A 25,023-nucleotide genomic window follows, 5' to 3' on the forward strand; every position below is an offset into this window, starting at 1 on the left:
CTCTTGCCCATGTCCTCCCACAAATTCTCAGCCCATGAAAATATTTAACATTGCTACAATTTAATTAGAAATCTGACCCTTCAATGACTACCTGAAGTATCAGTTGATGTATTTTGAATTTAAATCAGTAAACAGTCCAATAAACACCTGATTTTTCTTTTTTGTAAAAAATTAAAATATCTCTCATTTTAAATAATTCAAAGCACATAAAAAGCATATCTACTTACCCCTACAATAGTTGCTATGATTAAATTCTTCTCAGGATCAGAGCTTGTATGAGTGAGAAATTAATGTAAAAATAAAAAGAGCAGCAGTAGAGAGCTAGCTTGTTTGACTTACCCTGGAATGAGACTGTCACATACCAATCAGTGACTTTAAATGCAGGGATAACTAATGCCTCTTCTCATTATATAATCTCTAGGTCAAATCCTAGCATCAACTGATCATAAAACCAAACTATGTTGAATTTCATAGAACAAAAAGAGATTGATAAAAAAGTTAATGATTTTGATCTTTAAAAAAAATAAAAATTGAAAGCTTTGTATTTTGAAATCATTTTATAGCATTAAAAAGTTAATACTTAAAGAGTAAACTTTGAAAATACATTTTCCTCCTCTGGTGTTCTTGTATAAATCAGCTACTTTGGTAGGGTGGTATTTTCAGGGAAAAGTCAATTTGAAAAGGTGACATTGAGAAGCAAAATACAAAGAAAATGAAACTTGTTTCAATGTAGTTATTTCTCTATAAATCGTTATTTTAAAATATTGATACAATTCTTTATGTCCTTATATCTCTTGAAATTTTGTTATACTTTCTTTTAGTCACCCTGACTTTATTCCCTTGGAGTGCCTACTACAATGACAATATGTATTATTTATTCAATAGTGTGGTATAGTGAAAATTAGTCTTAGATATGGAGCCAGAAAAATCTGGCTTTGCTCCCACTGCCTATATAACTTTGGACAAGTCATTTCAACTCTCTGGGCCCATGTTTCCCATATTTATAAAATGGGGAAGGGGGAGAAGGGTCCACAAGATAATTTCCAAGATCAATTTCTGTGCAAAGACTGTGATTCTATTAACACCTAATAATGTGCTTTATCTCCCAGAGGAAATAAATTTCAACTGATGATACTGTAAAAGCTTATATTTTCTTCCAAAGAAATCCTAAACACTGCTAATTTTCATAAAGATTGCTTTACTAATTAAGAACTATTCCCTAAGTGATATGTGGACAAGGCATATGAATAGTTTTCAAAGGAAAAAGCACGAATTGTCAACAACCATCTGAAAAATTGTTCAAAAGCACTAGTAAGCAGATAAATGAGAATTGAAACAACTCTGAGGAATCTATTCACACCCATCAAAGATGGAAAAATTTAATGCTGGAAGGCCTGTGAAATGACAGGCATGCTAATTCACTGCTGGTGAGGCTGTGAATTGGTCCAACCATTCTGGAAAATAAGGTAGAATTCTGCAAGAACTAGTGCATATTCTTGGACCCAGAAATCTAACTACTAGGTTTATAACTCAAAGAGATAATTGACAAGAGGAAAAGATATATGTGTGTTTGTGTGTATACACTATATACGCAAATATACACAAATATATGTGCATATATATATATATTCATAACAGCACTATTTAAATAGGAAAAAAGCTATGTGCCTAATAATTGGAGAATGGCTGAACAAGCTGCATGGTAGAGTATAATATGAGGGAAGGGGCCAGGTCTTATGCTCAAACACACCCTTGTGATATGTTAATTAATGGAATATGATTATACTATGATACTAATGATGAATATGAAGAATTTGGGAAGAATACTTTAATATCACCTTAAACAACCAGGTTCATCAACCTCTTAAACTCTAACGATTTCCATCTTCCCTTGACATTGGCCACACAAAGGGATAATTATAACCTCAATCTAACCAGCACCCATAGCTATCCCGTTTCCAGGATTCAGAACTCTGAAACTCTTCTTTTCAGTCATAGCCATCTATTTACTATTTAGACCTCTGCCCCACTATTCCTAACCCTATTGTTCTTCCTCACTGTGATTTCACTCATCCCTGGTAACCCAATCTATCACCCTTGTATTGCTGTCATTGAATAGCTAATAATAATAATAATGATGATAGCTAACATTTCATATATTGTTTTACATATATTATCTCATTAGATCTTCACACCAACCATATAAGGTAGGTATTATTATCATCCCCATTTTACAGACCAAGAAACCGTGACTTAGAGAGGAAGTGGCTTGCCCAAGGTTACCTAGCCAGTAAGTGTCTGAGACAGCATTTTAATTCAGGTCCTCCCAAGTCCAAGTTCAGCACTCTGCCTATTCATTATGCAGCTAGCTTCCTTTCACCATGTCAACTATATTATTAAACAGTTCAGATATACACTAACAGCTACCTTTGAATCTCCTGCCTCCTGCCCTATTGTACTATCACTGATAATGCTTTGCCAGACTCCTACCCTGGTTTTCTCTCTCTCCCATCCCCAGCCTGCCTTCCCCATCCATACTTACCTGCTGCAGAATACTGCTGAATAGAAACACAACTGTGCCAACTGGATTCACTTCAAGTTCATGTTGTCTAATCTTAACTGGACTCTCACTGCCGTCTAGCAATCCTCTTCTTCTCTGATTGATTCTAACCATAGCAGCTATTCCAAACTTTCTCCCTTCTCCTCAAGCCTTCTATACTCATTCCTCCACTCTCCCTCTTAGTATAGGACCTTCCTTTCTACTTTACTGGGAGGGAAAAGCCATGTCTTGTAGGCTTCCTTATTTCCTTTACTCCACACCTCAAAACTCATCTTTGTCATTCTGCAGCCTAAATTAGAACTGCTCTCAACAGCAACTAGCATAAAAATCAGGAGACAATCAGTTTCTCCTACTCATTTCAATTCTTCTACCTGTCCCAAATGGCTCCACAAATTGAGAAATTATGTAGTAACCCAGGCATCAGCACTAGGGAGAAGAAAAAGAAACTCATACACAAGGCTTAAGAGTTCAAATGAAATTTGTTCAAAGAAATTCTTTATAATCATCTGACAATGGGAGTGGGGGACTTCCAATTCTGCATCCAGACTGGAGAGATCATGTGGCAGTTCCCCAGATTGGGGTGGTGTGACAACTCCAAAATGGCTTTCCAGTTTTCCCTCTTTATGGAGGAAAAGTCTCATTTCTGACACATGCTGGAGATGCTCCCTTCTTTATGGAGTTTCTAGGATGGTGATTGATAGGGAGCAAACTACATTTCCAGATCGATATTTTGGCCATAGCATTGGAGCATAGTATGGGTAGAATGGGATGACAACATGGGACTGAAATGCTTCCTGATTTTCCTAAGATTTGCTGACAAGGGGGATAAAAAGGCTCTTATCTATGGTGTCATGACCCATGACACTGTGATGTTAAGTGAGTGGGAGAAGAAGGAGAGACCTCAGATGGTTTTAAGGGTGATAGCAAAAAGTAATGGACAAATAACACATTATAAATGCCAATTGTCTAGCAAATACAAGAAGAATGTTATCTCTACCACCCATAACTTGATGGGTTTGGGGTTATTCTCTCAAGAATCAAAGGATTTATTGAGGTGTTAATGTTTTATTTTTTCCTTTTAGAATGCTATTCATGAAGTAACTTTACTCAGATTCCACAGAAGAAAGGGAGTAAACTTCCAATACACAAAGATTCTAACAAAGGTACTAAGATCTAATTTATAAGTACAACTGTATATAAATATATATATATATGCATGTATATATTCTATACCAAGGGATAATGATTTATTTATATTTGGGGATTATAAAGTGAAGAAGGATGGCACTTGCAATTACAAAATTCTAAGAAACAAAACCACATACGTATACATATAAGAATTATAGAAATACAAAGAAATGGAAAGCATTGTAACAGTTAAAGTTTTGTTGGTCCTGCCACATAAGTCTCTTCCCCTCTACTCCAAGCTCTGAGAGAGAAGTGGTCTTTCTCCTTGCCAAGGCCAACTGCTACAACTGTGTTCTTGATCTCATCTCTTCCCATCTCTTTCAGAGTTTTCCCCCCTCTCTCATATCATCAATCTTTCCTTAGCTGCTGGATCCTTCCCTACCACCTACATACACATTCATATCCCTCTATCCAATAACAACAAAAACAAACCAAAAGGAAAAAAAACCCCAAAAACCATTACCTGATTCAGTCATCCCCTCAAGTTATTTTTCTACATTACTCATCTATTCTACAGCCAAACTGCTTTAAAAAAAAATAAATAAATAAAAAGCCGACACTCATTGCCATCATTTCATCAAGTCCCACTCTCTTCTCCTTATCTTGCAAGCTGGCTCCCTGCTTCTGGTCTCTCTCCTCTCCAAACCATGCTCCACATGATGATCAAATTGATATTAATAAAGACCAATCGGATCATGCCCCTCTCCCACTCAAAAATCTTCAGTGACTCACTTTTCCCTCAAAGATAAAATATATGATACATATGACTCCTACCAAATTTTCCAATTTATTTCATATTAATCTCCACATACCCCCATTCTGTCCATTCCAGCCAAACTGGCTTAACTGTTCCTCCATCTCCTATATTATTGCTTGCCCTCTCAGTGAGTGGGGGAAGGGCTGGAGAGAGAGAATTTGGAACTAAGTTTTTTTAAAATTAATGTTGGAAATAAATAATAAAACTCCCACAAAACTCCATCTCCCACCTCAATGCCATTACACTTGGTGTCCCACAATATCTAGCATGAATGCTTTCCTCACCTTTGCCTTTTAGAATCCCTAACTTTTTTTAAAAACAAAACTTAAATGTCATTTCTAAATAGGAAGGTATTATCAATTATGAGGTTTTTCAGAGGTGTTTATTGACAGATAATTGTGTTGATTGCATTTCGGTCCATAGTACTGCAGAATTTCCTTGGTGAGATCTATGGTCTGTGACCATAGATACTAACGTTGGGAACACAGAATGAGTGTTAAGAAACATTTATTGCCCAGTTTATGACATGTAGCTAGGCACTGAGTTAGCCCATCAATGAAGTTATCTTGGACAGTTACTGCATGGAATTGAATAGGTGGAAGAAAACGGGGTGGATCCCACTTGGCCAATTTCACAGCATTCTCAATGGTCCCAAGCTGTTCTTGGCCACAATATCCCATCTTTTAAACACCAATAGTGTTTAAACCACCATAGTGCTCCATGACTGAGAATCATGAAACACCATGATCTCCAAAGTCTCAAATTACAGGTGACCCAAAGGTACAACAGAAATGTGAAAGGTTGGTTTAATTAGGATCAAGGATTTTACCAAAAAGATGTATAACAGATACCATCAACGACACGTGTAACTGGAGGAGGCGGGGGGAGAGAGAGGCAGAAGATGTGGACAGGTTACCTAATAGGAGTAAAGGATAATGGAAGGACAGCTAAAGCATTGTATTCATATCCATGAAATATTAAAATAAAGGAAGATCTACAACAAAGTAAGATGATATACAGAGGATTACTTCTTTAGAATTTTTTATTATGAACTTTACGAACATCAAATAAAATGAACATCTATATATTCATAGAAAAGAAAAAGTAGATTATAAACAAAACTACTTTTCTTTTTAAACACATAAATTCAACACATGAATTCCAAAGCTGTCCTGCTTGTCAGATTCCTCCTGGCATATATGGAGGATTTACAGAAACACAAGATTAAGAATCACACAAGAACGTTCACATAGGCTATTATTTGTATTGATGGACAAAAATGAGATCACAAATCCACTTATCATCAAAGAGTAAGTATAATTTAGTAATGTGCTTTTCTCTTGTAGTCAGATCTAGGGGTAGAGGCTGTTCGAACTAATCAATAATCTCTCCCTACTTGTTAGTCAATGAGCCTTTATTAACCACCTACTATGTGCCAGGCACTATGACAATCTATGTTAAAACTCTTCAGGGCTCTCCTGAGAATCCTGAGGGGAGATGTAGCAGCCCTGCTCAGGGAACCCAGCCAGATAGTGTGAGTATAAGTTGCTCTCATTTTAAAATTCTATTGTTTTATATACATGCATACATGTATATACAAACACAATTTTGGGACATAAAAGACCTTTTCAGTTCTTACTGTGCTTAATCTTCAGAATCTCTCTGTGGTTACACATTTTTATGTTGAGGATGCATACGAACTCCATTTTCACAGGAGAAAACAAAAGCCCCAAGCTGATAATTGACTTTCCCAAGATTACACAGAAATTTTAAGAAACAGCTCTCCACTATGTTATATATTTGGTTTATTAGAACAGGCTGTTTCAAGTTAGGCTTCCTGCAACTTTTAAAATGTTTCTCCCAATTAATACTTTTTGTTCATTCATGCTTTTAAAGATATATATGCATACATCTATAGGCATATATGTGTGTGTATATGTATCACTTCCCAATATATGCCGCATTCACCGAAGCTCAGCCTTACTTGGACTGGTATCATTTACATTAATGTTGCCATTGTATATGTTGTTCTCATTTCTATTTTTTCCACGCTTTGTTAATTCATATAAGTTTTCCCAGGGTTCTCTGAATTGCTCATATTTGTCCATTTTTATAGTGCAATATTTCCTGACATTCCTATGCCACAATTTCTTCAGCCATTCCTTAACTGATGGGAACCCTCTCAGAATTTATTTCAAACTATCTTTTAAACTCTGAAAATAAAGTTGCAAACGGAGAAATGGATGGATGATTTTATTGGCTAACTCACAGTACAGTAACTAGCGTATGAAACTTTTAAGGGAAACATTCGGCCATAATTGCTTAAGATTAACATCAACTTGAACGTTTGTACTTTAGTTTAGAGACCTTCTACATCTGTAGCTTCAGTTTCAGCCCCGGCGCCGCTGTGTAATGAAAGGTACCACTCCATTCCAATCCACGAATGTCAGTATACTCTCCCTTACCTTCCACCCTGAAACAGTAAAAATGTAAGGTAGTTAATATGATGTACTCTGTTCAGAAGGATCTGTTCACTTGATGAGTAAAGCACTGCTGGCGTAACTGATGCACTTTGGACCCCAGACCCTTGTTTCTTTCCTGTTTCAAACTCTGGCTTGATATCAAAGTGTGAGATTAGTGCAGGGTTCCAGGATTTTATTCCAGCCAGCTCCCTGTCCCTCAGCATAGCTGATAAATGGGATATAGACAGCTAATGAGTTTCTGATGTGTTAACATCCTATTATCCCTTCAAGTATGAACACAGCTCTGATTTAGTCAGAAGAAAAGGATTTCATTAAATGATCAAAAAATGGGACAAATCCTTGTAGGATTTCAAACAGCCAAGCCCTGGAAAAGTTAGCAGTTTAGGTGAATGGAGGCAGGAGCTAGTACCTGAAGAACTAAGCTCTTCGAGGGAAGATAGGATTTTCTCTCCCCTTCCTCCTACCCTGCTTCGCCCCAAAGGCATGTAGCATCAGAGCTATTCACCCAGGGAACAGCTCATCAGAGAGTCAGCTGGAGGAAGAGGCAGCTAGAAAGAGTTCAAGGCACACTACAGACAGACAAAAATATAGAGTAAAAATACAGGAGCAGCATCTCTGGCAACGGAAAAAGGAAGAGTCTGGCAATGAAGAGCTGTAGAAAGGAGCAGACCCTGGGAACTCAAGGTTAGCTCTCTCTTGAATCTGTAGCCAGTAACTTGGTCACCTAATGGGAGGGTGGGGGTGGGCAGAGGAGAGAAAATCCTGAACGCTTCTTGTGTCTCCTTAAGAAGTGGTAAAATCCTCTTGATAATATGAACTCATCTAACTCATGGTAAAGTATAAACTCAATTTGTCCTGGGCATTCTGGGTCCTTCCACATCACATCTGAGGATGAGACTGAGTTATGGCTGGTCGTATACCCTTGGACTAGTCTTTGAAATGAGGTCTAGAAAGCTATGGACCGAAACAGAATCAGAGCTGAGCCAATCAGAAAAGAAGTCAGTGATACACAGACTGACATCTTTGGGGGAAGCCTGCCCAGCCATGTGACAGTGGCCCTTCTCTAAGGAACCACATAATCTCAGGAGAGGAGACACCCAGGCAGCACGACCGGCGGAGAAGGAGGAAGGGCAAGGAGTTCTGAGCCAGGAGCTACGGAAACAGGAGCCAGTGGAAGTGGAGAGGAGCTCCGGGGCAGGCAGAGTAATTCAAAGAGTAACTCTTCTGGATCCAGAGAAGGAGTTCCTGGGCTACAAACCTCCTGCTGAGAACAGGAAGAGTCCTAGACCAAGGGAGGGAGCGCTGGGACAAAGCAGCCCAGGTGGAGCTGAAGAGACTACATGGATGAGCGAACCCTTCTCTGGGAGGATCCAGGAGGAAAGAACAGACTCTGTCGCAATGCCAGAATGCTACCCTCTTGTTGGGAGTCTTAACCACCTGTGTTAAGTCTGGAGGACTGTGTCAGTCCCTGGGGGATCCCCTGGGGCTCACCATGGGGGAGGGCTGCTTGACTTTCTAGTGACCTGGGTGCTTCCCTTGTGCAGGGCCCTTAGTCCCAGCAAAGTATGCTACCCCTTGGGGGCTGTGGAGGCTCACCACAGAGCTAAGAAAAGTGGTTTTAACTGTTTGTGCAAGTCCCTTCTTTTGTGAGCTTTGTCAAGGTAAATAATGCTAGTGCTATATTTAATGCAACTGGAGTGCTGCCAAGGACCTAAGTGACTTTTTCCTTTTGTCATGGTGACCTAGTCATGAGCTACATAGTGATGCTCCCAGGGGAAATCCTGACATGGGAGCATGAGCCAGATAGAGATTTATATGAGAGATGTTCCCAAGATTTAACCCGGTTCATGAAAAAACAGTCCCTGGGCCATGGGTTCACCTAAATAGTCTTTTCATTACTAAAATATTTAGAGGGATTTTCTTAAATTAAAAAAAAAAAATTAAGATTTTTTCATTTGGTTTCACCAAAGCTGGCTTGAACCATTCTCTTTCCAATAGGATGCCATAAGATTGGAGGCGAGAGTTTGCCTTGTGGAACCCTGTTCTTTTAAAACTTGCTATTATTTTTCAATATGCAAATATATACTTTAAAAGGTCCTATTTTTATAACTTGTAATCTAACTTATTTTGCTCACATCTTTCCAAAAGATAAAAAAAAAAAAAATGCTATCACCAGCCGTAGCCATAGAGGAACCTCATAAAGTAAACTGAAAAGTTTGTGTAAGTTCCATGATTGGACCTCAATTATCAGAATATTTTAGGTGACAGTAGTTTTTTATCTGAATTTCTCAGAAAACTGCACGAATCTCCCACTTCATATGAGCTGTACACACAAGCATAACCAACAGAAGAAGAGCTTAGCAGGGGAGTGTTCCTGAAAAGCTAAACACGACAAAATGAAATCACTGATTATATTCTAACAAATATCTACTATGCTGCTCCACTTTAGAGAACATGTATGAAACATCTGCAAACATCAAAACAAATCAAATCCATCTACACCTCACAAATGAGTGTTGCTGGTTTTACATGTTCTTTTTATGCTTCTTTAAATTGCAAGTCTATCACTTGCCCAAGTGTGCTAGTTTAACCTAATTTGCTCCTAATTTCAATAGCACATTACATATTATTTTATCTCATTATCTCATTACATTTTATCTCATTATACATCTATTTTATCTCACTCGATTTCCAAAAGAATAGGACAATCCCTCTGCAAAGAGCCATCATATGGATCACAGAACCATATACTTAAGAGATGGGAGGGAACTTAGAGGTCCTTTGAGTCCAACTCCCTCATTTTATAGATGAGGAAACTGAGGCCCAGAGAGGTTAAGTGACTTGCTTGTAGTCACACAGCAAGCGTCAGAGGTGGAATTTGAACCTAGCTCTTTTTTTTGTTTCCCCAGCCAAAGACAAGGTTTATTAGAACATCTGCCATATTGGCCAGACTCTTAAGGAATCTAAGTGTTTGTATTGCTAATGCAAGAGGGCCAGATTTTAAGAATCTGAGCACTTTAATGGAGACGAGATGAATCTTATAAACAAAAAAACTGTAGGAGGGATCCGGGAGTGGCCAAGAAGTCTGGGGGGTGTCTGGAGGAGGGGTCTAATGAGGATCTGGATGGGAGTGGCCAGGAAGCCGGGGTGAACAGTACGCCAGGGACCCGGACCGCACGGCCGAGAGAGAATGGAGTCTAGATAGGACTAAGGGTGGGAAGTGGCCAGCGGCAATCAGGACGTAACAGAACAGAACTGGGAGATCAGAATCCAGTTCTTCTTGACTCCAATTCCCACATTCTATGTCGGTGTAGACATCTACTCTACAGTTAAACTGCCTTTAAGTATCATATTTATCATGCAACACACAGATTTTTAGTTTTTTCAGTGTGTTCTCTTGATATTATCTCATTTGATCGCCATAATCTTCCCCAGGTAGGTTAAGTATTATTACCTCCATTTTATAGATGAAGAAATTAAAGTACAGAAAGTTTAAGTAATTATCCTGATGTCATGTGAGGAGTTAGAAGTAAGGCTGACACTTTACTCCAGACTCAAGCATCGATGCAAAAGAAGAAAGGGAAAACCTGAAAAAAAAGTCAGGTCAGATTTGTAATGAAAAAAGTTCTGCACTCAACATGGAAGGCATGAATAAATAATAAGTAAAGAAATTAAAATTAAAGAAATGCAATTTAAAGTATATTTCCTTTTGGAAACCCAAAGCATAATTCCTGTTTTGGTCTTTCCCTCTCTGGTCTTCTCTCAAATAAGACTAACAATGCTTGGAAACTTAATTTATTTTAAAAGATTATATTTTATGTAGGTGTGATATTTAAAGAAACTACTCTGAAATGCAGCTAAGTGGCTCAGTGAATAGAGGGCTGGGCCTGGAGTCAGGAAGACCTCAGTTCAAATCTGACCTCAAACACTTACTAGCTGTATGACCCTGGGCAAGTCATTTAACCTCTGTTTGCCTTAAATCCACTAGAAAAGGAAATGGCGAACACTCCAGTATCTTTGCCAAGAAAACCCCATGGATAGTATTGGCATGCTATAGTCGACAGGGTCACAAAAAGCTAGACACAGCTGAAAAATAACAACTCTGAAAGGAAAAAGCAGTAATAATATGGTTTAACTAGAATATTACATTTTTGAAAATTTCACCTGTTTTCTACAAAACTTCCGGTGTATTTTGCTCCATTTGGGAATGTATAAGTCCCTATTCCGTGATACATGTTGTCCTTGAACTCTCCTTCATATACTGCTCCTGAAAAATGCTCAAGTCTTCCGATTCCATTCATCTGTTTAGATAAAAAGGAAAACTAGTGACTTGTTTTCATAGGCATTCCCAGATCTTATATAACTATGAGGGCGACTGACCAACGAGGGCCAGTTCGTAAAGCATTTGCAGATATTCTCTGCCTGGTTTCAGTCCTTAAAGCAAAGGTTCTTAACTTTTTTTGTGTTAGGGTCCTCTTTAGCAGTCTGGTGAAGTCTACAGATCCCTTCTCAGAACAATGTTTTCAGGTGCATAAAATACATAGAATTACAAGGGAAACCAATTATGTTTAAATACAAATAAAGTTTTTATTAAAAAAAAAACAATACTTCCAAGGACCCAGGCCTTAGAGTATGCTCAGGTACTTTTTGTCTGCTTCAGATGAAACCACATGAAAACTTTGGGGAGCTCTTTTTGAGCCAACTCTTCTAATTGGCTTCAGAACTGGAAAAACTGATGATGATTCAGGAGCTATTTCAAAATTGCATTAAAAAGCTGTGATCCAGGCCTCTCCCAATCTCTTTTCCTAAGAGGGCAACTACTTTGAAGTGTCGGGTGGGGGAGGGGGATCTGGCCTCATTCCTCAACCTGCTTGCCACATGTCACTGCCTTGGTTCCATTTGTGTTTATTCTTTCCTCATCTTAGGAGTATTCTGAAATGGGAATAGCCAGCGGCAGTAATCCCTGAAGTAGTGGTGGCTGACTACAAAAAGAGACAGATTGTGAGCCTTAGTGAGAGAAAGAGTGGTAGCTATGGATCTTATCAAGGCACTAACCCTCAGTGCCCAAAAAAGAACTATACCTAGAAGAAATTTCATGAGCACTCCACAAAGAAGAAAGGGACCTCCAGGGCCAGGCCAATACACACTGGCCATGTGTGTTCTCTAATACGTGCACCTCACTAACACTGCATTTCAAGGTTGAATCTGTATTTCCAGCAGGACTTTGTGAATGCAAAGGAGGTAGGTGCCTCAGGTTTAAAGGGAATGTTCTGCATTGATTCTTCTGTATCTGCCTTCTCAGTAAGTCCAAAGCTAATGGAGTTTCAGTTAGTTGAGTGATAATGAAGAGTACACAAAAGGGAAAAATTCAGGACAGAGTTGGAAACCACACTCCATCAGCATTACTGGATAGCACCCTAAAAGCAGTCAGGAGCAGCTGCTCTCTTCGGACTCAGTCAGCCAGCTGTCAGTATATGCAGCAGGAGTGCCCCAAAAGGGGTGCTACATGTAGTACAGATACAAGTCCGCCATCCACCCGAGTGTGCTAGTTTAATCTAGTTTGCGCTTAATTTCAGTAATCTGATTAGCAGATTATTCTAGTTCTATTTTACCTCTCACAAAAACAGGACAACCCCTTTCTTGAGAGCATTCATGTGTGTCTGTGGCCACATACAATACAGTTCGATTGTCTTTAAGCTTTAGATATCACATGCAGCGCTCCACACACTAGGATTATTTACCCATGCTGAGTACTCTACTAATAACAGCATACTAATTACAAGTGAAAAGAGCTTGTATTACTTTGTCATCTTTCCAGGCCCCTACATAGGTTATTCCATTGGGGGTGGTATGAACCCCTGCTCCATTTCTTTCAAAGACTCCAGGAGATATTCTCGTACAGTCACCCTCTAAAACAAGAAAAAATATCCAAGATTGGATGCAAACATAAAGTGTTTTGGCAGAATGTGCATTTTGTGCCTTAATGAACCTCTTCTTCTAGCCCTCTCTGTCCCATGGGTCTGAGGTGTAGTACATGATCTGTCCAAGGTCTGGAAGTCAGCATCAGAGCCTAAGGCTCAAATTCTGGAAGCCCAGTGCATTTTCCACCTAAGGGGTTCCTATTTGGGTATGCCCTTTTTAATGGCTAAAACATTTTAAACCCTCACATGATAGTAGTTACATAATAATAATAATAGTACTTATGTAGGGCTTTAAGTTTTACAAGGCACTTTACAAATATGAACTCATTTGACACATCAAACAATCCTATGAGATAGAGGCTATTATTACCCACATTTTACAAATGAGGAAAGTAAGGCACAGAGATATTGACTTGCCCAGGGTCACACCTAGCTACTGTCTGAGGTAGTATTCAGACTCAGGTCTTTTCTTACTTTAAGTCTTTTGCTCTAATCACTGTGCCAATATATGATAAAATGATAATTTTTGGTGCACATATGGATTTTCAGACCATTTGTAATAATTCAACTCCTAAGCCTTACTATATTCTACTATACTAAACCACTTACTATATTCTACTATACTAAACAAACAAACAAACAAACAAACAAAAACTTTTAATCTTCTACTTTGACTTCTGTGCTTTATGTTCCAAAAGACTGGCTCCTAGGTGATTAATTTGGGGGCTACTGAAATCCATTATGTTTAAGAATTAAAATGTTTAATACAAGTGTTACAAAAAAATGTGGCTCTCAGTTTTTATTTGTCATTTAATATTTACTTACATAAAAAGTAATTTAAAGAAATTCTTACCGTATTTGTCTCCATTTGGAAATATATAGCATATTTTATATACTTCTGGGTCTGTTTTTAGAAAGAACAAATATTATTTAAGCTTGAAGATTTTCTTATCACAAGATATATCACAATTAGCACACATTGACCCACTATATCTTATCACAGCAATATCACCATGATTTGGAGTGTCTTTGATATCTACTTGGTTAGTGCAGAGAAATAATGCAACACATCCACCTAGGTTCCAGTCATCCATCAAGCTATTTCAAGTCTCTTGCCTTTTGTTTACATATCTATACAATTTCAAAGTTCCATTTGAGACCTATCACAAAACCACCTGCAAAGTGTCCTCCTGATTAGACTCATAGGAGTAGAGTGGAGAATATTAAAGACAGAGGCTTATGCTGAGCTTTTGTTAATAGATGGGTAGATATATATTGGAATATTCTGAGCACAACTCCCATTCCCCAACTATTTTATTGAATGTAGAGCGGCAAACATCTGAGAGGTCTTCTAGTTCAACCTCATTATTTCCATAACTGAGGAGGCAGAGGCCCAGAGATAACTAAATGATTTGCCTCAGGTCTGACAGTGGTAACTATACAGAATTTGAACCCAGGTACTAACTACACGTCCAGGGCCTCTTCCATTACATCACACTACCTTTACATCTCTTTCCATTTCACCAAAAAGGCTTTACCCACCCCACCTTTCCTTTCTTTCCCTAATTCCCACCTCATTCTGCACCCATATTGATTCCAAACACCTCCACAGTTGTATGCTCCAGTTCACAATCTACCCATGCCTAACAGTTCAGCACAGTATGCATTCTTTTTAAAATTAAAGTGATTGTATTTTGGAGATGTCATGATACAACACAGAGACTGTGGAATTAAATTCCAGCTCTTCTCCCCTGCCTGTGTGTTACCTTGGCAAGATGGCTCAACCTTTCTGGGCCTCAGTTTCCTCCTCTGGAAACGAGGGGATTGGCCTAGATGCCCTTCTGGCTCCATGGTACCCCTCGGGACAAAGATAATCCTTCTCTGGTGGCACTGCGGGCACTCAGCTTTGGCACACCCTTTCCTGGGCACCCCACGGACACACCAGCAAAGACAGAGCCCGCAGAGGAGTTGTCGCAGCAGTTGTAGGCCCCCCCCCCCCCCCCCGCTGTATTACTCGGTCCAACCGGCTCTGTTTTACAAATATGGCAACTGAGGCCGGAGGGGTCGTGAACCTGTAGCAGCTAAAGGTTCCCTCATCTAGCTCAACTTCACCTCCCTCAATTTAACAGTTGGGGAAACTGAGGCCCGGGGCGGCCCAGCGATTTGTCCACTGTCATGCGGTAAATAGGGGGAAGGCTGGAGGTAGGGGCAGCCCCCGCCCCCACCCCGGCCACCTTTGAACTCTTCTGCCGGCACCTCGTTCATTTTCAGGAGGGGCAAAGATTTCCGGACGCTCGGCGGCGGCGGCTACTGGATCACCCCCTCCCACACCCACTCCCCACACCCGCAGCCCACCGAGCCGCCTCTGGTGCGGCCTCAAACTGGCTCCACCCGGGGAGAAGTCCGGCCAGACGCGCGCCCCGGTCGTCAGGGAGACGCCCTCCCTACCCCCAACCGCGCTTCTTACCCGGAAGTGGAAGTGCCGAGGTACCGCCCTCCGCGGAGGAGCCAATCAGGAGGCGGCGGGGTCGTGAGGGGGCTGGACCAGCACCGCCCGGGGACAGCGGCCTATCCGAAGCTGGTCCTCGCCCCGGACAGCCTCAGAGATCGAGCTGTCTGCCTCCTCCCGCACCCGGGGCGAGGTAAGCGGATAGGGAGACCAGACTCCTGCCGCCGCAGCAGCAGCCCTCAGGTCGTGGGCGCTGCCGCTCGACCTCGGGAGGGCTGAGGACTGTCGGGTCTGAGCCTGCGCTTGGTCGCAGGCCGTCGCTGCCGGTCTTGGGGGGAGGGTGGTGCGACATCCTTTTCTGGGGGGGATGCGGGGAGGGCCAGGATCCCGGTGGTGTGGGATGAAGGGGGACCGAGGGGTTCTCCGGCAGATTTAAGGTAAAGCTGGGCTTTCTGGATGGTCATCTCCATCCCGAAGAGAGTAGAAATGGGCTCCTGGGAGGGAGAAAGGGGAGGGGAGGGGGAGGCAGATGTGGAAGGGGTTCCATCGTGTGCCTAGAAATGTAGGGGTATTACGAGGAAGGGAGCGAGGATAGAAGGGGGTAGGTGCCGTGCAAAGAACCCTGAGTTTGGAGTGGGTAAATCTAGGTTCCAGTACCGGTTCTGCCACTCACTGGGTGACTTCACACACTGAACACCGAGTCTTAGCTTCTTTGTCTTTAAAATTAAGGGATTGGTTTAAATAATCTTTAACCACCCCCCACCCCCAGTTAAGGGATAATGGTAGACCAAGCCTAGGTATGAACTAGGGGGTAATAGCTTTTTTTTTTTAAACATTTTTTTTTTAAATTTTGAGTTCCAAATTCTCTCCCTCCCCCACTCATTGAGGAGGTAAGCAATATGATAGCCATTATATGTGTGAAGTCATGCATAACATATTTTAAAAGGTAATTTCTAATGCTAAAACCTAAGGATTAGAAATCTTTTCCTTTTGTGTCTAGAATGTAAGAAAATGTAATGTGAATCTGATACTCTGATTAAAATAGATTGGATAATATAGTATGTATATGTGAGTTATAGGGTATGTTTATAGCTCTTTATTTCCAAGTCTAGGAATAATGTGAGAAGGTAATGTGTGGGGAGAGTTATGTAAGGTGTAAGAAGAGTGTGACACCTCAAAACTTCAATTAATGCCACTAACAAGTTGCTCTATACCCTGATTAACTCACTTTATTAAATGAGTTATAGAATCAGTCAAAGGCATGAACTAGGTATGAACAATTCTGGGACACTTCTGTTGAACCTCTCAGTCGTGTAAACTAGAACAGACAAAGCATTAATTTGGGGGAAATGGAATACTTGAGTCACTGAATGAAAGCAGATGGCACTACATAGGCAATGTTTTGTGGTTGATTGAAGAGATCTAATCAAACCCTGTGAAGCTTTAGATATAAAGGCTACCTGATTTGGAGTTGGGCATTCCAGTAGTAGGCTAGCCTAGTGGTGGCACAGCTTTGGCCAAGTACCTGAAAGGGGTTCACTTGGGAGTAGGAGGTTCATTCTTCTACTCCCAACCCTCCATCAGAGGATGACTTTGTGAATTTCAAAAGGCCAAAATGTGGACTTCCATCAGTGCCTTGGGTAGCAGTGTCCTTGAATCCCAAGGCAGATACTGCCATTAGCCACTGTTGTTCTAGGGAAACTGATTCAAGAGTTAAGCTCTGGTAGCTCTGAGGCGCTATACCCAGAGGTTTCATGGGGAACCAAATCATAGGGAAGGGGGGGGTGTGAGGGGCTGGGAGGACTTCAAACAGATCAATCACCCTGATCTTGAAAAGGCAATGCAGGTAGTGCCTACCATCAGAGTGACACAGTGGACAGAGATTTTGGGGCAGCTGGTCGAAAAATAGATAAGAGTATGAACCTGGAATCAGGATGATGTGAATTCAAATCCTGCCTCAGATGCTTATGAGCTGTGTGACTCTGGGCAAGTCACTTTACCTCCCTCAGCCTCAGTTTCCCCATCTGCAAAATGAGGGATTTTACTTAATGACTTCCAAGGGTCCTTACATTTCTGAATCTATAATCTTTTGATCCTATGATAAGTCCAGGATCTTAATTTTGAATCTTTGGAAGCAGTGGTCAGGTAGTATACAGACTAATGCTACCACAACACTGCAACTGATCATGCTAAAGGAGCTGATTGATACTGAGATCTTACCCCCTTTGCTGTGTTAACTTTAGCAATGGTAACAGGGGTAGGGTAGAAAGGAAGGGAACAAGTATTTATATAGTGCCTACTATGTGCCAACCACTGTCAGACGTTTTTACAAGTATTATCTCATTTGATCCTCACAACAATCCTGGGAGGTGGGTACTATTATTATCCCCATTTTACAGTTCAAGACACTGAGGCAAACAGAGGTTAAGTGACTTGCCCGGCCACATTAGCTAGTATGAGTCTGAGGCCACATTTGAACTCAGATCTTCCTGACTCCTAGCATTCTTCTATCCACTTCACAACTAGCTTGCCTAACTATAATTCACATACCACAGGAATGGAAATCCACATAGTTGGTAAATCTACAGGCCCCACAGAAGGAAAGCACATACTTCTCACTGGTCTTATTCCTCAGTTTGATGGTTTTTATCAAAACTTATGGTCAGTGTTAGCCTTTTATTAGTATAAAATTTGGCACAGTGAACTCAATTGATGTGCTGGCTGAAGAAGAACAAAAACTGGTGGTACATTATCCATGATTGACATGCTGAAGTGAGGTTGTAAATGGAATATTTCTCTATGTATATTTCTGTCATATTCTAGGATCCCTTTTAATCATCTTCCTTGTTCATATTATTGTATAGCACCTGCTTGCTTTACTTAATGCTTTTTTATGTTTAAATACAAATGGACAGTAGAGGGATTCTTGATGTATAGAGCTGTTAAGTCAGTTTCGGAAGACTTTTTTTTTCCCCACTTTTTTTTTGACCAGAAGAATGAATTTTGGGGGATTGATAAATTGTCTTTAGAAAAACCAGAGAATCCCATGGTTGAGTGCTTGCTGCTTTGGAGCTTTTCTTGACCTTACCTTTGTGTAATTTGTATATATCTGTCTCTTTGCAAAGAAGGTGAGGGAATTTTACTCCATCCTCGTGTTGTTCTTGGATCAAGGCTGCAAACAGGAGCCAGAAGTCTCTTGTAATAGGAATTTTCATTTGGGTTGGTGGGGTTGTTGCTCTGCAGCAGAAAAATGATCTTGAGTCTAAAATCTGGTTGACTTTATTTTGCTTTAGTTACGACATTTTAAAACTTTGGAATTAGGAATACAGCGGGTGTAAATATGGTAAAGATATGCAGATGAGAGTGTTATTGTCCATAGAGTATGATTTTGTTACTGTCAGTAGACCTTAAACACAGTGAGATGGCTGTCTTAAAGTTCAGCAAACTCTTTAAGATGATGTTGGAATAAAATAATTTTCAAAGTAGGAAATAATAAAAATATCCTTGCGAAATTTACTTTTAACTTATTTCTAATTTGGGGAGAATGTCTACTTTACATATGTAAATGACCATTCACATAGTAAATATGTTTATGAAAAGATATGAGGCATGAACATGCAATTTCTTTGGTATAGGGAACTCCTACATGAGGAAACTCCTTCTACCAATGCAGATTGACACCTTCTAGTCTTAGCTGCCTTGAACATCAAGAGGGTAAGTGACTCACCCTAGGGTTACACAACCAGTATATGTCGACATAGGATTTGGACTCAGGTCTTCTTGACCCCAAAGCCATCTCTATGTCCACAAAGCCATGTTGCTTCTCTGTTTCTGAGAAGTTATATGGAAATTAAAGTTTGTAAATGTAATTTTTTAAAGTATTTTAGGGTTCCTTTCTTAATAGGAATCATGTGGTGAATCCTATTTCAGATTTGGATAAAACAATATGTACATGTAATTTAGCTAAACAGATTATGCAAATGCTTATGGTAAGAAGCCTTGAAATAATACTAATTTTATTTTCCCTCCTTTTAGGGAAAAATGAGCTCTTTTGTGAGAAGAAAAGGAAAGCCAAACAAAGGAGGTGGAAGAGGTGGTGGAAAAGGTGGAGGAGGAGGACGAGGTGGCAAGAGTCATGCTAATAAATCTCAAACCAGTGGCAGTAGAAAAGGCTCAAGTAAAATTTGGGATGATGGAGATGATTTTTGTGTCTTTGGTGAACCAGGAGTTTCATCCAGGTCATTATCCTTTTGGAGTTTTAAATCTGGGAACAATTTCAGTTGCATGAGTATAAAGCAACTTGAGTATAAAGTACAGATGTGTGAGAGAGTGTCAATAAATATAAGTTAATGTTTTCTTAAACTTATGTAAATACAGAAAAGCATCAACCTAAGATTCTATTTAAATATATGTGATAGAATGTAAGCTCCTTGAGAGCAGGGACTGTTTTATTTTTGTCCCCATTTTATCCTTATGTCCCTTCATGTGTTGTCCCTTACCATTCCCCTCTTCCCTCCCCGCCCCAACCTGGCATATACTAGGTACTTAATAAATGCTTATTAATTGATTAGTTGAAGTATAAAACTGCAGTTATCCTTTTTTGCAAAAAAGGTGCTTGGGTGTTGGTAAATTGAAATGCTGTGTTCTGGGAATAGTACATTTCTGAGACAGGCTAGCTGACAAGAGGATTTGAAAGTTGTTTTTTAGGTATTGCTGGATATCAGTAAATATTTTCGTTCAACAAATGTTTGTTAGGCTCCTTCTAGGTATTTGGGCTACAAAAAAAATAAAGAAAGAACAGTCCTTACCCTCAGTGGTCATACAACTTAATAGAAGGGATAAGACATGTTCACAAACAACTATCATTACAAAGACAAACAAGAGATCCAAACAAAGTGCTGTGAGAAATTTAAGGGTGAAGAGATCAATTCTACTTGGAGGTTTCATTAAAAGACCTTTGTCTTACCTTTCTTCTCTCTCTACCCCACCCTCAGTCAGTCACTTCACCTGACTGCCAGATCAATCCCTTTCTGCTGGCTCTGTCCAGCTACCACTCCTCCCTCCACGAGCTGCCTCCCAGTGTTCTATCCTTAGTCCACCGCACCTAACGACCAGGGAAGAAATTGAAAGTATCCTGCCCACGTCTGACCAGCCCTGACCAGTCACTAGTGTTTCTACTTTTTCTTCCCCTCATCCAAAAGGCTTTTCTGTGACCAATAAAATTGATTAATGAAGGGTTGAGACCTTTTTCCTTTGAAATCCTAATTTGTTTCATCCACCTACCTACCTACAATCCTGATTTTTCTCAGTCAGTGCTTAGGCTGTCAAATCAGGAAGGGGAACCTACAACAGTTGGAGTTCTTAGAGGGACAAACTAATGAATTAGCCTTCTGTTTTTCTTGTAAGAATTATTTTGTGCCAGATTCTTTCATTTATCATTATTGACTTTTCTGAATTTGGGGGTGGGGTGTTATTTGTATTATTTGGTGTACTAGAGAAGAGCTGTTTCTAGGAAATCAATTACTCTATCATCTTCCAAGGAATTTCAAGGACTCTTCCCCTTATTAGTCATCTTTATTCTGGGTTTTTGTTTTTTGTTTTTGTTTTGTTTTGTTTTTAGTTCTCCTGGCAAAGAAATGGAAGCAAAATAATTATTGATTAGTTCAACCTTCTCATCTTCTGTAATCATCATCCCATTTGTTCTAAGCAGTAATCCTGTGTCTTCTTTGATTTTACTTTTTTCCCCATTAGAGCGAGAAAAATTTCCTTTTTGTTCTTAGATTTCCTTTCCTATGTCAGCTTGTTTTGAACTTACAGGACCATGTTATGCTTTTGTATTAACTCTTGTTCACTTGCCCTTGCTTCTCTCTTCTGTATCATTCTCTAGGCTGGTTGATGACTTCCCTTTTTATCTATAGCAGTCTCTTTAGACAATTTCCCTTTTTCTTCCTCATCAGAATGTTTTTTATTTGTGCCTTCAGAATTCATCTCCTTGCAGACTCACACCTGGTACAGAATAGTAGGCCGAGAATATCCTACTTATATTTTCTGTGAACCATTAGAAATCAGTTCTGCTAACATTAATACCTCTCTGATGTGTTTTACCTCCTGTTGATTCTCACGGCCACCACCTGGTTATAGGTCTCATCACCTTTTATCTGGATTCTTGTAATAGGATTCTAACATTCTTCTGTCTGTAATTTATCCCTCCTCCAATCCATCCAGCACATTACTGCCAGAATAGTCCTGAAATCACAGCTTCCCTACCAATCAAAAAGCATCAGTGGTCAGAGAGGCAGTCTATTGTAGTGAACACAGCAGCGGACCTAGAGCCAGAAGAGCTAGATTCAGACCATGCTAGCTCTGGTGCCAGTCGTATGAGAATGGACAAATTGCTGTCTAGCTGAGACTCAGTTTCCTCACTGCTAAAATGGAAATAATGATACTCCTAGAGTTATTATTTGGAAAGCACTTTGTATACTTTAAAGGACTATAGGAATATGAATCATTACAAAAATTTAAGTGACACATAAAATAAACTGTTCACTTCACATTATCTTTCTAGCCCTATGTCCCACTACTGCCCTATACATAAGCAAACTGGACTACCCACTGGTCCTAGAATATTTCCTTCTTTCCCACCTCTACAACTTTGCTTATGTTCTTTCTTCTGCCTGAAATACTCTCCTTCTACATTACCATTAATTGAAATCCAGCCTGTTTTTCAAGAGTCAGTTTAAGTGACATTCCATAAAGAATTTTCAACATACCCCAATAGAATGATTTCTTCCTCCTCTACACTCTTATATTATTTCATTTGTACTCTTTTATGATACTTTTATTCTCTCGTTTTACAGTTATTTGTGTATTTGTTTTTTCCTCTTTTTTCTTCATTTAGATTGCAAGTTCCTTGAGGGCAGAGACTGAGTCTTGCCTTTATATCCTACAATATGTTGCACATAACAAGTTATACCTAACATTGACAAATAGGGAGAGACCATTAATTGTTTTCAGACTGCCACTGCCTTAGAGAATAAACTAATGATGATCTGACAACTTTGTGCAGCTCTGCCTCACAAATCCAATTCACACTTAAGTCAAGACATCACCTTATGATGTCACTGGTCCTCTTTGTGAACAAAGGATGAACAACAGTGATGATACCTCTTACTTCCAAAGTCTCGAGTCATAGAGTGAGTTGTGTTTTCCTGTTGTGCCTACTGGGTTAGTGAAAACAACCGTGAAACAGCTGTTTAACTGTTCATGTTCTTGTCAGGTTTTTCTAGACAATATAATGAGCTGGTCCCCTCCAGGGACCTGGAAGATAGACCTCTGTCCCTATCTTTACTTTCTTTGTCTTCTTTAGTAAGGTGCTTGACAATCCATTTAGTGCAAAGTGTGGTGGGTGACTCTGGGGGATAGGTAACCTCAGATCATGGCTAAATGTAGAATTCTGGTCTGATTTCCTTTTTAGGTCTAGCAGCAGCACTAGCAAAGGAGGAGCACACCCAAAACGGAGGCCTGAAACCAGAGTGCCCTTACAGACTCTCCATATGACTTCTGAGAATCAGGAGAAAGTCAAAGCTCTTCTTCGAGAACTCCAAGGACAGGACCCAGAGGCTGGATTCGAGTTAGTTGTTTTATCTGACTATGCCAAGGCCTTTGCAGACTCTTTTTAGTTATTTCTTCTTATCCACTGCTTTATTTTTGTGTCAATAATTGCTTCTGTGTCTCTCTTTGAAAAGAAAGTTGTGGTGGAACAAGTAAATTTGATCTTTAAGCAGGAGAATTTGAGTCCCTGAGCATTAAATATAGGACCACAAGAATCATAGAAATAGAACTTCAGGGGACCCATGGCAGTCATCCAGCCCCTAGTTTCACAATAAAAAATCCTGAGACCCACAGAAGTAAAATGTCTTACTCACAATTATCCAGGTTGTAGGAAGCAGATCTTGGCAATCAAGCCCATATCTTGTGACTTCCAGTGCAATGGTCTTTCCACCACACCATCTTACCCCCTATAACATAACAATCTTCCTGACACCATAGGCTTTCACCATAGCCTTGGTTATTTTCCTTTTTTTTTTTTTAATGGCATAAGACTCCCAACTTCAGATACAGAAATTGCCCATTTCACATCCCAAGAATTAATGTATAGTTAATTAACAGCTCCTTTTCCTTCGAATTCAATCATTAGTACCTGTTCCAAATTAAAGGGAAGGAGCTTTTGGGGGGAAATAAGGATTTTGGTGGTTGTTCTAGAAGGGAAAAGAATAGAGTGGGTGGTAGCTAAATTATTCAAGTCAACTAAGGCTTTATTGACCTTGGAGTGGTCACGATCTGCATCCTGAGGATTTGATTAGATTCCTCTTTGAAATAAACTAAAATTATATTATTATTTCAGTAATATGTTAATATCTCTTTTGTCAGAGGAGGTGCTTCTGGGGAAGAAGAAGAGGCTGATTGTTGTGATGATGAACAGTACTGGTCTGCCAGTCGGGAGGCTTCCCTTGTTTGTAACCATGACCCCATGGAACCTACTGGCTCTGTACTTGGGAAGCCTCACATTCCTGAATTTGAAATATCTCCATTTGCAGTCCAAAAACTCGCCAGGTAAGTTTTTATGCTTGGACACCTGCATGCCCTGCTCCTTTCCTCTCTCTTTGTATGTATGTCTCCTCCTTCCATCTTTTGTCATCCACTCTCCCTTCCTCTCTCTGTCCCCCCCTCACATATGCAGGTAGAGAGCCAGCTTGTAGGCAGGAAGATTTGGATTCAGACGCAGTGTTTAAGTGTTTGGGGTGCAAAGGGTGGCAAGGAGTGTGATAGGGCAGCCAAAAAAACTCATGCAATCTTGGGCTGTGTTGAGAAGCATACTCCTGTGTTCAGGACAAGGAAGGTGAGAGTCCTGCTGTACTTTGGTCACGTCTGGAGTGTTATGTTCAGTTCTGGGCATTGTTCTTTTTAGGAAGGACATTAATAAACTAGGGAGTGCCCAGAGAAGTGTAGTTAGTTTAGACTATAAATTTCAGGCAATCTTTTGATCGGTCAGCAAGCATTTAGCCCTTACTATGTGCCAGATGCTGTGGCAGGCACTCAGAATACGAGTATAAAGAATGGAACAATCTTACATTCTAAAGGGGGAGACAAGAAGTATATCTACAACATATTATTTTATGTATAAGGATGACTACATAACTATGAAGTAAAGAAATACAAAGTAATTAAATACTGTGTGGTTTGGGAGGAAGGGCAATTTGGGGGGTCAGGAAAGCTTCACCTGAATTTATAATGACCTGCTCTTGGGTCTGCTTGCCTCAAGTCTATCCTCACTCCAGTCCATCCTCTGTTCAGCCACAATCATGTCACACATGCTCTTCCGCCATCTTTCCCCTCCCCCAACTCCAGTGGCTTTCCTGTCTCTTCCAAGATCAAATGCAAAATTCTATGTTTGGCATCCAAAGCCTTTCATAACCTAGCCCCCTCCTACCTTTCTTTACAGTTTTCTTATACCTTACTACCTGACATACTGTGTACTCTTCAGTGCAGTGACTGTGGCTTCTTCGTGCTTCCATAAACAAAACACACAACCTCTCAGCTCTGGGCATGTTCTCTGACTGTCTTCCATGCCTAGAACACTCTCTGTCCTCATCTTCATCTATTGA

At 40.1% G+C, this 25,023-nt stretch overlaps 2 protein-coding genes across 5 annotated transcripts in view; one reads left to right on the forward strand and one right to left on the reverse strand.

The window, feature by feature from the left end:
* Nucleotides 1–6,743: 6,743 nt before the first annotated feature.
* On the reverse strand, nucleotides 6,744–15,352 carry MORN2 (MORN repeat containing 2). Of its 4 annotated transcripts, XM_027865265.1 has the most exons (5): nucleotides 15,144–15,243; nucleotides 13,763–13,813; nucleotides 12,791–12,897; nucleotides 11,153–11,289; nucleotides 6,744–6,978 (listed from the first exon to the last, which is right to left on the reverse strand). In XM_027865265.1, the coding sequence occupies exons 1-5, from the start codon at nucleotides 15,172–15,174 to the stop codon at nucleotides 6,876–6,878; spliced, it is 429 nt and encodes a 142-aa protein (XP_027721066.1). In that variant the 5' UTR covers nucleotides 15,175–15,243; the 3' UTR covers nucleotides 6,744–6,875. The 4 variants fall into 4 exon arrangements, with proteins under 4 accessions (XP_027721066.1, XP_027721069.1, XP_027721068.1 ...); XM_027865268.1 differs by lacking the exons at nucleotides 12,791–12,897; nucleotides 15,144–15,243 and adding an exon at nucleotides 15,265–15,352; XM_027865267.1 differs by lacking the exon at nucleotides 12,791–12,897 and having other exon boundaries at nucleotides 15,144–15,230.
* Nucleotides 15,353–15,456: 104 nt separating this feature from the next.
* Nucleotides 15,457–25,023, forward strand: part of DHX57 (DExH-box helicase 57) — a 64,473-nt gene continuing 54,906 nt past the window's right edge. Inside the window, exons 1-5 of the mRNA XM_027865257.1 lie at nucleotides 15,457–15,551; nucleotides 18,994–19,072; nucleotides 19,394–19,596; nucleotides 22,833–22,988; nucleotides 23,789–23,971. Coding sequence (XP_027721058.1) covers nucleotides 19,400–19,596; nucleotides 22,833–22,988; nucleotides 23,789–23,971 — 536 coding nt within the window. The 5' untranslated portion in view covers nucleotides 15,457–15,551; nucleotides 18,994–19,072; nucleotides 19,394–19,399. The remainder of the gene's footprint in view (nucleotides 15,552–18,993; nucleotides 19,073–19,393; nucleotides 19,597–22,832; nucleotides 22,989–23,788; nucleotides 23,972–25,023) is intronic.

This window comes from Vombatus ursinus, unplaced genomic scaffold (assembly GCF_900497805.2).
Source record: "Vombatus ursinus unplaced genomic scaffold, bare-nosed wombat genome assembly UNPS02014778.1, whole genome shotgun sequence".
NCBI classification, from domain to species: domain Eukaryota; kingdom Metazoa; phylum Chordata; class Mammalia; order Diprotodontia; family Vombatidae; genus Vombatus; species Vombatus ursinus.